This window comes from Poromitra crassiceps (assembly GCF_964638095.1).
Source record: "Poromitra crassiceps genome assembly, chromosome: 30".
Classification (NCBI taxonomy): domain Eukaryota; kingdom Metazoa; phylum Chordata; class Actinopteri; order Beryciformes; family Melamphaidae; genus Poromitra; species Poromitra crassiceps.
This window is the reverse complement of record NC_139652.1, coordinates 14,125,400-14,140,167: the sequence shown is the minus strand read 5'-3', so window position 1 is coordinate 14,140,167 and position 14,768 is coordinate 14,125,400. Positions and strand designations below refer to the sequence as shown.

The window sequence follows — 14,768 nt, the reverse complement described above, 5'->3', positions numbered from 1 at the left end:
CGCCGAGGTCTGCCAGCTGAAGCCTCATCATGGCCACTGTCCAAGGTGAGGGAGCGTCGCCTGCTGTGTGTGTGTGTGTGTGTGTGTGTGTGTGTGTGTGTGTGTGTGTGTGTGTGCGTGTGTGTGTGCGTGCACTCGCGTCGGTGTGTGTGTGCGTCTGTGTGTGTGCGTCTGTGTGTGTGCGCGCTCGCGGCGGTGTGTGTGTGTGCGGATGAGAAATGTAAACTGAGAAAGTACTGGGGCGACAGGGATGTGTAAGCGCTCGCCCCGACCACACGGGGAAACCTTTATTGAGATACTCGCCGAATGTAATGCCCGCGAGGAACGATCCAGAGATGAATTTGTTTCCCGACAATTACGTTTGGTTGGTTTTGTTGCACAGCAGCGGGCCTGCAGGCACGCTGAAATGTATTCACATTTCATTGAAATGTGTCGTGTGCACTGAGCATTCCATTTCAAACGAGCAATAAATTGGAAATTCAATTTAAACAGCCAATCTCTTCTTCCATCCCTTTGTGTTGATGGAATTTGAATAAACGTCAGTACAAAGAGCATGGATGTTGAAATAGCTTTCACAAAAGAGACAACTTTATTAAGACTGGGAATACGGTAATACGGGGGTAGGCCTATACGTGTGTTTTATGAAGACTCTTTCCACCTGCTCCTCTTGGCGCAAAATCATGACATTCACCTCAGCTGAACAAAGCACAATGCGGCTCCAGTTGTTGTCTAAAAACCTATATGAGCCAATCCTAAATATCATTCTCAGTCTTAATTACAAAGATACAACATACCAACGACAGAGAGTTTTGTGGTAGCATGCATTGAACTGGAATGTATTACAAAATGCAATAGGATTCAGAAACATTTAAAACAGGACTAAACCCCCAGATTTCTGCTTGATTTGAAAACTCTGCAGGCAAGATGGCCGCCTATACTCCCTTCTGTACCCTGGCAGAATAAACTATCATAACTTGGCCAATAAGTATGTAAGATACAAAATAAAACAAATTGCAATGTCTTTATTTGTTGTAGAATGCAGAGGACATGTAACTGTTTAGTTAAACTCGCATTCCAGGAATATTGTATTTACTGCGCTGCTCTAAACATAACGTAGTTGGCTCGAGACTGTTTCGTCCTGGAACCCACTCGCTTTGCGCCAGAGCACAATCGATTTGGGTGTGGAACACGCCAGGATTGGCCAACGCCAACGCCAGTGCCCAGAACTGTCAAATCAAATCATCGACAGAGACACTATGGCCCGCCTCCCAGTATTTTCAGTGTATCAGAGATAGAGAACGATAAATGATCAATACAGCCACGTTATGAACAACAAACTAACGCTGGTGATCCGTATGGAAACAGTGTTACTCGAAATGGTTAAAAGTTATATCAATTTGGTCATTCAGTGGCGTTTTACTGCCATGTAACATAACTAGCTAGCCGCTAACATTAGCCACAGTAGGCGATCACACCATGATGCATTGCTCTCAAAGGGCTCGCGCCGCGTGAACTACAGTAATAATCACATGGAAAAAAAAGAATTCACATGAGTGGGGCGCGCGCAAATACCACCGTGACGTCACCATGTACCAAATCGCCCATTCATTTGAGGGCACAAACAAAAGCAGGTTTGGACCCATAGAGGGTAACCTTGCTTGCAAGATGGATAACCTCGCGAGATCAAAAGAGATTCTCTCGACGTAATCCATCTTGTCATGCACAGGCAGTTAAGATGATTGGCCGAACCATGCCGGCCCGACGAATCAGCGGCAGCCTTAGGCGGGCTTAGGCTCGTCTGGGCAAGTAGTGGGTACATGGTCTTTGTAGTTCTTTTCACTCGTCAACATGGCTGCCGCCGCGGAAGTGACAGGCAGTCTGAATGAAATTGAATGTAACGTTCCCAATTCTATGTATTAAATTCTAAAAAACGACCCTCAACATTTGGGAAGGCTAAGCCACACAACTAGTTCGTTATAATCTAACGTCATGCTTCGAAGGTGAGTTTACGACGGTGAGGACTCAATCAATGAATACCACGGAGATCAGGCACAGGCACCTTCGGCGATCTGATTGGTTGAAGTTAACACCCACCAGCGGTGATAGACAGATGGGTCATCCAATCACCTGCCAAGTAGCTTGGAAAAAGTGCCCGCCTCCGTCAGCGGGTCTGGTTACTCCATTCCCAGATCGACTGGTTTAGTGAAACGTATGTGGAGCTATACCGTCCATCTGGCAGCGTCAGGTTACATAGAGGGTACTTGGCTGAAAATGATACAAATGGTACAATGGTAATAGTTTGGTCTCAAATGTGGAAATTTTGACCAGAATCCTTCACACACCACCCCAAAAGTCATATATTGGTTAAAAGCTGAAAAAAATGTTTTGGGTTTTAGTCCTGCTTTAAGTTTTTGAATTATGATAATTAAAATCAAATAAATAGTTTTTGCCAGGACCAAAACAGTGTGCCAGTGTGTGTGTGTGTGTGTGTGTGTGTGTGTGTGTGTGTGTGTGTGTGTGTGTGTGGGCAGGCGGTGGATGACTCACGTAGCGTACCTTCAGCTTCACTTGAATCTCTCTGGCCTTCCGCCGCGCTAGAACCTGGATATGACTGGACACCTGAAAGACACACACAACACACAGCTAGAACCTGGATATGACTGGACACCTGAAAGACACAGACAACACACAGCTAGAACCTGGATATGACTGGACACCTGAAAGACACACACAACACACAGCTAGAACCTGGATATGACTGGACACCTGAAAGACACAGACAACACACAGCTAGAACCTGGATATGACTGGACACCTGAAAGACACAGACAACACACAGCTAGAACCTGGATATGACTGGACACCTGAAAGACACAGACAACACACAGCTAGAACCTGGATATGACTGGACACCTGAAAGACACAGACAACACACAGCTAGAACCTGGATATGACTGGACACCTGAAAGACACAGACAACACACAGCTAGAACCTGGATATGACTGGACACCTGAAAGACACACACAACACACAGCTAGAACCTGGATATGACTGGACACCTGAAAGACACAGACAACACACAGCTAGAACCTGGATATGACTGGACACCTGAAAGACACAGACAACACACAGCTAGAACCTGGATATGACTGGACACCTGAAAGACACACACAACACACAGCTAGAACCTGGATATGACTGGACACCTGAAAGACACAGACAACACACAGCTAGAACCTGGATATGACTGGACACCTGAAAGACACAGACAACACACAGCTAGAACCTGGATATGACTGGACACCTGAAAGACACACGCAACACACAGCTAGAACCTGGATATGACTGGACACCTGAAAGACACACACAACACACAGCTAGAACCTGGATATGACTGGACACCTGAAAGACACACACAACACACAGCTAGAACCTGGATATGACTGGACACCTGAAAGACACACACAACACACAGCTAGAACCTGGATATGACTGGACACCTGAAAGACACAGACAACACACAGCTAGAACCTGGATATGACTGGACACCTGAAAGACACAGACAACACACAGCTAGAACCTGGATATGAGTGGACACCTGAAAGACACAGACAACACACAGCTAGAACCTGGATATGACTGGACACCTGAAAGACACAGACAACACACAGCTAGAACCTGGATATGACTGGACACCTGAAAGACACAGACAACACACAGCTAGAACCTGGATATGACTGGACACCTGAAAGACACACACAACACACAGCTAGAACCTGGATATGACTGGACACCTGAAAGACACAGACAACACACAGGTAGAACCTGGATATGACTGGACACCTGAAAGACACACACAACACACAGCTAGAACCTGGATATGACTGGACACCTGAAAGACACAGACAACACACAGCTAGAACCTGGATATGACTGGACACCTGAAAGACACAGACAACACACAGGTAGAACCTGGATATGACTGGACACCTGAAAGACACACACAACACACAGCTAGAACCTGGATATGACTGGACACCTGAAAGACACACACAACACACAGCTAGAACCTGGATATGACTGGACACCTGAAAGACACACACAACACACAGCTAGAACCTGGATATGACTGGACACCTGAAAGACACAGACAACACACAGCTAGAACCTGGATATGACTGGACACCTGAAAGACACAGACAACACACAGCTAGAACCTGGATATGACTGGACACCTGAAAGACACACACAACACACAGCTAGAACCTGGATATGACTGGACACCTGAAAGACACACACAACACACAGCTAGAACCTGGATATGACTGGACACATGAAAGACACACACAACACACAGCTAGAACCTGGATATGACTGGACACCTGAAAGACACAGACAACACACAGCTAGAACCTGGATATGACTGGACACCTGAAAGACACAGACAACACACAGCACTGCAGTTACTGTATGGTTCTGTATGGCTAAGATTCCATTGCAGATTTTGTGGACTGTTTTTGTATAGCGGTGGTGAGGAACCAGCATTATAACATGACTGGCTGACATCCAGTACTTAAAGGAACACTCCACCCATTTTCAACCAGCTTTGTATCATTAGAACATCAGTAGTATATCAGAAAACTGTAAACGGTTTTGAAGTCTGTCATTTAATTTGACAGTTATTGAGTGTTAAAGTGTGGACCAGTGACATCACTGGTCCACACTAACTCAAATTAATAACTCATTAACTCAAATCAACTCTCAATAACTGTCAAACTAGATGAATGATGAATAGTTTGACAGTTATTGAGAGTTGATTTGAGTTAATGAGTTATTAATTTGAGTTAGTATACTCAATAACTGTCAAATTAAATGACAGACTTCAAAACAGTTTGCAGTTTTCTGATATACTACTGATGTTCTAATGATACAAAGCTGGTTGAAAATGGGCGGAGTGTTCCTTTAATATTAATAAAACAAGGGGGGAGACGATGAATAAAAGATCACTAATTCGCCCAAATATATTAGCAAACTGATACAGTAACTGTATTTTGGATGTGAATCATGATCATATTCCCCCCGCTTAGCCCCGCCCCACAATTTGTATTGATTTTGTATTTCTATGTATTGCCTTCTGGATTGACAATGCATTTCAAAAACACAGAAAAATTAGCATCTGTTGCTAGATGCTACCGAGTCTTACGGAGTAAATTTGAATACAATTTTCGATTCTACAACACGACTGCAACGAATTTGGCTACTGCTGTCGGACCAGCAGGTGTCCCGCTCTGCCTGCAGCCCCCCTGTCCCAGGATCCCACCCTCCTGATCCCCCTCCATCCTCTCCTCTCTCCACCCCTCTCTTTCCATTCCCACACACCCCCACACCCCCACCCCACCCCACCACCCGTCCCCCCACCACCAGATGACTTAGCGGGGACCCTTTCTCTAACGCATCCATCACTGCCCCATACATCAGCCCTTCCATATCAGATACCATAGTGGGTATAGAGTTCCAAATCCCTCGGCCATCCCCGCCTCTCTTCTCCCATCCGGATCACCGTATTCCCCCAGCGCTTCTTTTCCCTTCTAACGAGCATTAGATCCATGAGGTGCTGAAGAAACAACACCGACATACGATCCTATAGCATTTTGTGCGTTGGGCCCGCGCCCTAAATCAGTCGTCATCTCCAGTTAGCTAACCCTTATCCTAATCCTCGACGTGTGTGTGTGTGTGTGTGCTGTGTGTGTGTGTGTGTGTGTGTGTGTGTGCGTGTGCATGTGCGTGTGTGTGCTGTGTGTGTGTGTGTGTGTGTGTGTGTGTGTGTGTGCGTGTGTGTGTGTGTGTGTGTGTGTGTGTGATGGCTGCAGACAGCTCAGACGGATGGCGAGTCCCCCGGGTGTTGGGGCAACATCTCAGCATGAGAGGATTTTATGGAAGGATTCAGAAATAGAGGCCGTGTGCAACAAGTGGGCTTCTTCTTCTTCAGGAGGGGCTCACCTGCTTCCTCGTCCGCGTCTTCCCCGTGCGCAGCTTGATGTACCGTGCAATCAGCTCATTTCGTCCTGTAAAGGATCCAGAAAAGACTCATTTGAAATGTTGACGTGGAAATTTGTGTTATTATACATTGCATTTTCATTTTTTTTTTAATCTGGAAAGACTTTAGAAACACTTAAAGCAGCTATGAGGAATTTTCATTTTGCGCTGATTTTAGCGGCCCCTGTGGACAAAAGCGCGAGTGTTCTCCGGGAACGGAGATTGCATTTCCTGAACATTTCCGCTGTTATCTACTGACGTTATTGGTTCATTCACCGGCCGGAAAGAAAAAAATGACAACCAGTTTCACACGGACGTGACAAGTGACGGACGCTCTGCCCGGTCAGCGCACAGACATTTATAAAAAACTACGTATATAGAAATCATCAATGTCGTCACTAATGGTATCATTTGCCGATGTAGGTAAGACGTGAGGCATCAATATTCAATGTTTATGAATGTTGCATAGCCAGTTAAAAGTTCTTCGTAGCTGCTTTAAGAGATCAAACACATTTAGAGAACTAAAACAAAAACTTCACAAAACCTGCATGTTTCAACATAAAGTTTGACATTGCTTTGTTTATATGGCAATTTTGTTGTTTTGAGTTGTAATATTGGTAAAAGCCCACAGTATAAGAGCCAGGACAGAAGCTTTACATGGAGGTCCTGGCCATGGTGTTATTCACATGTTTCAAACTCAAGGCCCGGGGGCCAAATCCGGCCCGCCACCTCATTTTATGTGGCCCGCCAGAGCTAGCAAAGAATTTGCGCAATACAATTCTAATTCTAATTAGTTCTACAGTCATATTTGCAGGCTACAGTCTTCTGTTTGCCATTATCTTTCCTACACTTCTGCTTTCAGAGCTAGTTATTAATTATTAAGTTATTACAAAAAAACAATAATAATCGAATCAGAGGCAATTATGTAATATGATAAGAAGTAGGCTAGATACATTTATATCGTGTTACATTTACAACCGGCCCTTTGAGGGCAACCATACAGCTGATGTGGCCCGGGATGAAATTGAGTTTGACACCCCTGGTTAATTGGAAGTACAATCGGGGGGTATAAGTATGGCAATTAAAATGTTTACCAAAGCTAATTAATAACTCGTCATCAGACAGCGAGCAAGCTCCACATGCCTGGCTGGCCTGCAAGCATATGGTGGGAGGGAGTGTGTGTGTGTGTGTGTGTGTGTCAGCGTACATATTTACAGCATAAGAACAGTATGCATGCACACACACACACACACACACACACACACACACACACACACACACACACACACACACACACATACACACACACACACACACACACACACACACACACACACACACACACACAAAAGTGCACAAACACACGTGTTCAAGCGAGAGTGGAGGCTGTCAAGTATGTCAACGGCAAAGCTGCAAGTGCACGTATATATCACCCGGTAAGTATATGTGTGTGAGAGCCTGTGTGGGTCTCAGCCTATAGCCCCCCTGAGTATACAGTGCGCCGTCCGTATCAGCCAGTGTGCATCTGCCTGCTGCCTCTGCTGACAGACAGGTCACATTGGCAGAGCAGGTGGAGGCAGCAGCCGTGCGATCTCCGGGGCCGGACTCAGGACACACACGCCACAGGCCACTGACCAGGGGGGCCCCTGTCCGCTGAGGCCCCCAGGCAGCTGGTGTGTGTGTCAATGTTTATAGAATATGCCTTTACGCCCGCAGTAAATCTTTGGCTTGTTCCCCCCCATCCACAGGCTCTGGTTACAGGCTAAGGCACCGGAGGGCAACGGCCATGAGGCCTCTCTCTCTCGATCACCCCCTCCCATTCAACGGCAGTGTGCGCACACACACGTAGAATTACACAAATGCAGAGTTTCACTCTGGTGCAGGAAATCGGACACATGAACGCCCAAATTGTGGCGGCCGTTTATGGTCGGCGGTGGGAAGGGGCCACGTGGCAAACATCTCCGACCTACGTGCGTGCGTTCAAGCTTCAAGTCACGAAACCATGGACGCTAATAGCATCCGCTATCAGACAGCTAACCGCTAATAACAACATTCACATTCAATTGTATGGGTTTAACTAGTGTCCTCTAGTAAGAGAGTGGCGTCAGCGGAGGACCAAAATGCGAGACTCATTAGCCAATGAACAGCCAGGAATGGGTCTCGCGCTACTTTTGCATGCTAAAATAAAGCTGATAATGTACAATTTGATTCAAGGGATGAAAAACCCTTTCAAAGTACAACACAAACTGTCTATTTTGCTGCAACTCGACAGTGCTGCTTCTTTTACTCAAGAGTTCCACTTTCTACTTCCTGGAAAAAAACTGGTCCATTGGAGTGAATGGAGATGTCGGAACTCTTCTATTATACGGCTCTGGGTTTAACCAGCTACTGTACTAGGCTATTGGTATGCTGATTGGTCTGAAGCATCTATTAAATAAAATAAAAAATCTGTCAAAAATGTGTTTCAAATTCATACAATCTTATTCTTTTCACCATATACGATGTGGGTGGCCATGTTGAAATGACATCAAATGACGAGCTGGGAGCAACGAGGGGTTGAGAAATCATCGCCGAGTTTGCGAGTAGGAACTCCGAGTTGATGGGGCGTTTTATTAGGTTTTTCAGAGTAGCAAGTGGCAATTAGCGACCTCCAAGCAGCATTATTGTATTTTTTTTTACAAGAAAAATATTCTTATGCATGACATGGATGACTGTAATGCTGCCATAGCATTCCCAAGTTCATGCAATATACAGTAAGATGGACTGGATACCGGTATTAGGCAAGGGCCAAGGCATTGGGCTGGGCATTGTGTGCAATATATCGATATTATATCGATTATGAGACTAGATATCGTCTTAAATTTTGGATAATAATATGACTGGATGCATAATATTGTGATATGACATATGTGTTGTCTTTACCTGGTTTTAAAGGCAGCATTACAGTGAAGTGATGTCATTTTCTGAACTTAACAGAATGTTCTAGCTGTTCTACTGTATATGCCTTTACCCACTTAATCATTATATCCACATTACTGATGATTATTTATTAAAAATCATTGTGTAAATATTTTGAGAAAGCACCAATATTGTTGCAATATTGATATTGCGGTATTTGGTCAAAAAATTTGTGTTATTTGATTTTGGCCATATATTGCACAGCCCTATTATATATATATATATATACTGTACATATATATATATATATATATATATATACTGTATATATATATATATATATATATATATATATATATATATATATATATATATATACAGTATATATATATATATATATAATCATGTATCACCCTTCAGCTTAAAAATACCGAGACATGATTTTTGGTCCATATAGCCCAGCCCTACAAGGCATACACATTATGCATAGTGATACACATATGAGGACGCACTAATAATTAAATTACAGATCAGCACCCTACAAACGCATATTAAGAAATGAGAACACACAGACACACACAACCTCTCACACCCCCACAGGCACACAGGCACATAGCCCCCCACACACCCACACACACACACACCCAGACACTCACAAACACATACCCAAATTCAGAGAGAGAGAGAGAGAGAGAGAGAGAGCGAGAATATTATTTACACCAGCTCTTAAACACGGCCATTTTTCCCTCTGCACCACATCTCCATGTGAATTAACACGACACACGATCTAGAACAAACCCGTCAGATTTTCCCTCACATAGTGATGCTTGGGTCAGACCTCACAACGCTCTCCAAACCGACCAATCAGACGACCCCGGTCGGGGAGGAGGGGAAACTTGAAGCCAGTCTGAGCCCTCATCAGAAGCTGTGGCAGCCAATAAATAAAGTGATCAGATTCTGTGCGGAATGGCAAACATCAGCCAAGCGAGAGGGTGGCAGAACCTCACAGATCGTTCAGACATGAGTTTCCACTTATCAGGCTTTTTAAAAGCATTCAAGTTCTATTGCTGGGTCATTACATGTTCTATTGCTGGGTCATCACATGTTCTATTGCTGGGTCATTACATGTTCTATTGCTGGGTCATTACATGTTCTATTGCTGGGTCATTACATGTTCTATTGCTGGGTCATTACATGTTCTATTGCTGGGTCATTACATGTTCTATTGCTGGGTCATTACATGTTCTATTGCTGGGTCATTACATGTTCTATTGCTGGGTCATTACATGTTCTATTGCTGGGTCATCACATGTTCTATTGCTGGGTCATTACATGTTCTATTGCTGGGTCATTACATGTTCTATTGCTGGGTCATTACATGTTCTATTGCTGGGTCATTACATGTTCTATTGCTGGGTCATCACATGTTCTATTGCTGGGTCATTACATGTTCTATTGCTGGGTCATTACATGTTCTATTGCTGGGTCATTACATGTTCTATTGCTGGGTCATTACATGTTCTATTGCTGGGTCATCACATGTTCTATTGCTGGGTCATTACATGTTCTATTGCTGGGTCATCACATGTTCTATTGCTGGGTCATTACATGTTCTATTGCTGGGTCATTACATGTTCTATTGCTGGGTCATTACATGTTCTATTGCTGGGTCATTACATGTTCTATTGCTGGGTCATTACATGTTCTATTGCTGGGTCATTACATGTTCTATTGCTGGGTCATTACATGTTCTATTGCTGGGTCATTACATGTTCTATTGCTGGGTCATTACATGTTCTATTGCTGGGTCATTGCATGTTCTATTGCTGGGTCATTACATGTTCTATTGCTGGGTCATTACATGTTCTATTGCTGGGTCATTACATGTTCTATTGCTGGGTCATTACATGTTCTATTGCTGGGTCATTACATGTTCTATTGCTGGGTCATCACATGTTCTATTGCTGGGTCATTACATGTTCTATTGCTGGGTCATTACATGTTCTATTGCTGGGTCATTACATGTTCTATTGCTGGGTCATTACATGTTCTATTGCTGGGTCATCACATGTTCTATTGCTGGGTCATTACATGTTCTATTGCTGGGTCATTACATGTTCTATTGCTGGGTCATTACATGTTCTATTGCTGGGTCATTACATGTTCTATTGCTGGGTCATCACATGTTCTATTGCTGGGTCATTACATGTTCTATTGCTGGGTCATTACATGTTCTATTGCTGGGTCATCACATGTTCTATTGCTGGGTCATTACATGTTCTATTGCTGGGTCATTACATGTTCTATTGCTGGGTCATCACATGTTCTATTGCTGGGTCATTACATGTTCTATTGCTGGGTCATTACATGTTCTATTGCTGGGTCATCACATGTTCTATTGCTGGGTCATTACATGTTCTATTGCTGGGTCATTACATGTTCTATTGCTGGGTCATTACATGTTCTATTGCTGGGTCATTACATGTTCTATTGCTGGGTCATTACATGTTCTATTGCTGGGTCATTACATGTTCTATTGCTGGGTCATTACATGTTCTATTGCTGGGTCATTACATGTTCTATTGCTGGGTCATTACATGTTCTATTGCTGGGTCATTACATGTTCTATTGCTGGGTCATTACATGTTCTATTGCTGGGTCATTACATGTTCTATTGCTGGGTCATTACATGTTCTATTGCTGGGTCAGTACATGTTCTATTGCTGGGTCATTACATGTTCTATTGCTGGGTCATTACATGTTCTATTGCTGGGTCAGTACATGTTCTATTGCTGGGTCATTACATGTTCTATTGCTGGGTCATTACATGTTCTATTGCTGGGTCATTACATGTTCTATTGCTGGGTCATTACATGTTCTATTGCTGGGTCATTACATGTTCTATTGCTGGGTCATTGCATGTTCTATTGCTGGGTCAGTACAGTACATGTTCTATTGCTGGGTCATTACATGTTCTATTGCTGGGTCATTACATGTTCTATTGCTGGGTCATTACATGTTCTATTGCTGGGTCATTACATGTTCTATTGCTGGGTCATTACATGTTCTATTGCTGGGTCATTACATGTTCTATTGCTGGGTCATTGCATGTTCTATTGCTGGGTCATTACATGTTCTATTGCTGGGTCATTACATGTTCTATTGCTGGGTCATTACATGTTCTATTGCTGGGTCATTACATGTTCTATTGCTGGGTCATTACATGTTCTATTGCTGGGTCATTACATGTTCTATTGCTGGGTCATTACATGTTCTATTGCTGGGTCATTACATGTTCTATTGCTGGGTCATTGCATGGAACGACCCCAGATTTTGCCTTCTGGGTGCGCAAACTGTGCAGTCGCGACCTTTCAGTGGCGAGGCTGCCTCTCTAAAGTTTAGGCTACAACGTCTTAAGCATTGTGAAGAAACCAATATATACTATTCATTATGCTTTTATGTATTGTGACAGGGACTGGTGTTTTACAGAAGATGAACCAGCAGATAAGCTTTCAAATTAGAGTCATACTGAAATATGACAATCATTTAAGAAGATATGCTTATTTGAATGTTCATACTCCTAAAAGCAACATTCTGAGAAAACCCCCCTGAAAGTTGCTGAACAAGCTTAGTTTGCTAACACATTTGAAGTATTTAGCGATCCTAAAGCTGTTTTATTATCGTTCAACATCTAAACTCGTGTAGCCTAATTGTTACCCCTTTCACCACAGCATGTCGCATATATATTTGAATAAATAACTGTAAGCTGTATTTTGGATGGAGGCTATGATAAGTCAATACAACTGCTAAATCAGTCACAGGCATTCAAAGTTGGATATGGAAGAAATTATGCTTGAGGCAGGATGCCATTAGCTGGGTTCATCGTCCCCCAAAGTGGCTCAAGTGTTAAAAGTGTTAAAAGTGTTGGAGTTACATCGTGGGGTCGTTACAGTGGAGTTACATCGTGGGGTCGTTACAGTGGAGTTACATGGCGGCAATTAATTCCAACTCAATCTTATTCTCCTTTGGAGGCTGGAGCTCCTGAAGCGTTCAGGGTGTATCGGGAGGTGGCACTTTCCCGGCAGATTGTTTGCGTCCCTAAATGCATATTTGTGTAGAAATTGTTGCACATTTCCTCACAATCACAGTCGTGAAAAGAGGAACAGAGAGCTTTGTCCAAGTCCTCACACAGGACTTGACCTCAAATCAATATGAACTTGTCTGTATCGAGTTGCTCACATGACAGCAGCAAGTTCTCCCACTTCCCAGCAGTTTGTGTTCACCTCCCAGTGGAAACTTCAGTAAGTGGTCATTGTATCCAATAGAAACTTCAGTAAGTGGTCATTATATCCAATAGTGATTTTCAAAGTCGCAGACTGATGCATGAGCACGTCCCTGCTCCTGGATAAAAGTCACTTTTCATTAGGGCTGGATTTATTATTATTATTATATTAATCTTTTTATTAATGCAAAAATACGTACAAGTGAGTAAAATGCAGAGGGCTCATATCTGTAAAACAGATATGAGGGTTGGATTTTACCGATTCTGGTTCTGAGTCCATTTCTGCTTATCTATTCCAAATTCCGACACTTTGAGGGGTGGGGTCAAAACAGGTCACATGCTTACCGTATTTCACTTTTCTTTTCTTTTTTTACCATTCCACAAGTCAATTCAGTCATCATATTATCATAACATTGCTTGTTGTTTATTATGAACTTTTGTAAACATCATCAGCTTATATATATTTTTTGTACTACAATTTTGTAATACAATTTTGACCAACACTATGTAGTGGTCCTTGTCTGCCATTATGTTCAGGTGGAAACTCTGATTTCAAGTATGTTCTGCATTATGGAATAAATAAGCAGAATCGATCCCTTTTCGATTCCTTTGGAGTTTCGATTCCTTTGGAAGCAGCATTTTGGACGGGTTCCAATTCCAAATGGTTCTCGATGGCCAACCCTACTTTTCATGAACTCTTTCCGGGTTGATAGTCGGGCATTTTTGAATTTCCCTTAACACTTTGGAAGAGTTTCACGGGCCCAAGTGTCAGAAAACTCGCTCAACCTGTAGAGGTCGGATTATGTGAACTTTCACATTAAGTAAAAGCAGGAACGTTATTGAAATTGGTTTTGCAAGGTTTTTCAGTGATAACAGCACTATTATCCATAGAGAACAGTTATAGTATCTCCCAGGAGGGTGCATAGGTGTAGAAAGATGCGGTTAACTACTAAAACAACTTTAACAACTAAAAGCGTTTAGTCAGCATGTTAACTCAGCATGGGGCAACCTGTCACAATCTGTCTGTGGTAGCATCCGCATTCAAAATTAGCCGTGTATGATGGCGAACATTAAACGGCTTCATTTATGAGCTGTCAAGAGACCTCGTGTGCTCATATCAGATGCTCTGCCACTCCTAGTGTGTGTGTGTGTGTGTGTGTGTGTGTGTGTGTGTGTGTGTGTGTGTGTGTGTGTGTGCGTGTGTGTGTGTGTGTGTGTGTGTGTGTGTGTGTGTGTGTGTGTGTGTGTGTGCGTGTGTGTGTGTGTGTGTGGGGGGGGGGGGGCGGACATCAAAAATACCCCCCGACACACCCGACACACGCCGATGAGATCATGATGTCCAACGGGAGCAGGACAGAGAGCTCACGCTGGCCAAGGCTGTAGGAAAGTCACTAGGAACATTATACCTTCAGCCACTGGCCCACGGTTTGATGCTGTTTATCACCGCGCCTGCAGTCATATGGACTTGCCTGGGGGAAATCTGATTCTGGAAAAATTCTTAAGGGCCACAAAAAAGTGACCACAGCAGCAGCCAGGCCAGGCCAGGCTGGC

The 14,768-nt window shown here is 43.5% G+C and overlaps 1 protein-coding gene across 1 annotated transcript in view; it reads right to left on the bottom strand.

Annotated features, from left to right (window-relative positions):
- Window positions 1-14,768, bottom strand: part of tead4 (TEA domain transcription factor 4) — a gene marked incomplete at its 3' end in the record, with an annotated part of 43,052 nt that overhangs the window by 17,277 nt on the left and 11,007 nt on the right. Inside the window, exons 2-3 of the mRNA XM_083663120.1 lie at window positions 6,002-6,066; window positions 2,569-2,619 (exon numbers count right to left, since the gene is read on the bottom strand). Of these exons, the coding sequence (XP_083519246.1) occupies window positions 2,569-2,619; window positions 6,002-6,066 (116 nt within the window). The remainder of the gene's footprint in view (window positions 1-2,568; window positions 2,620-6,001; window positions 6,067-14,768) is intronic.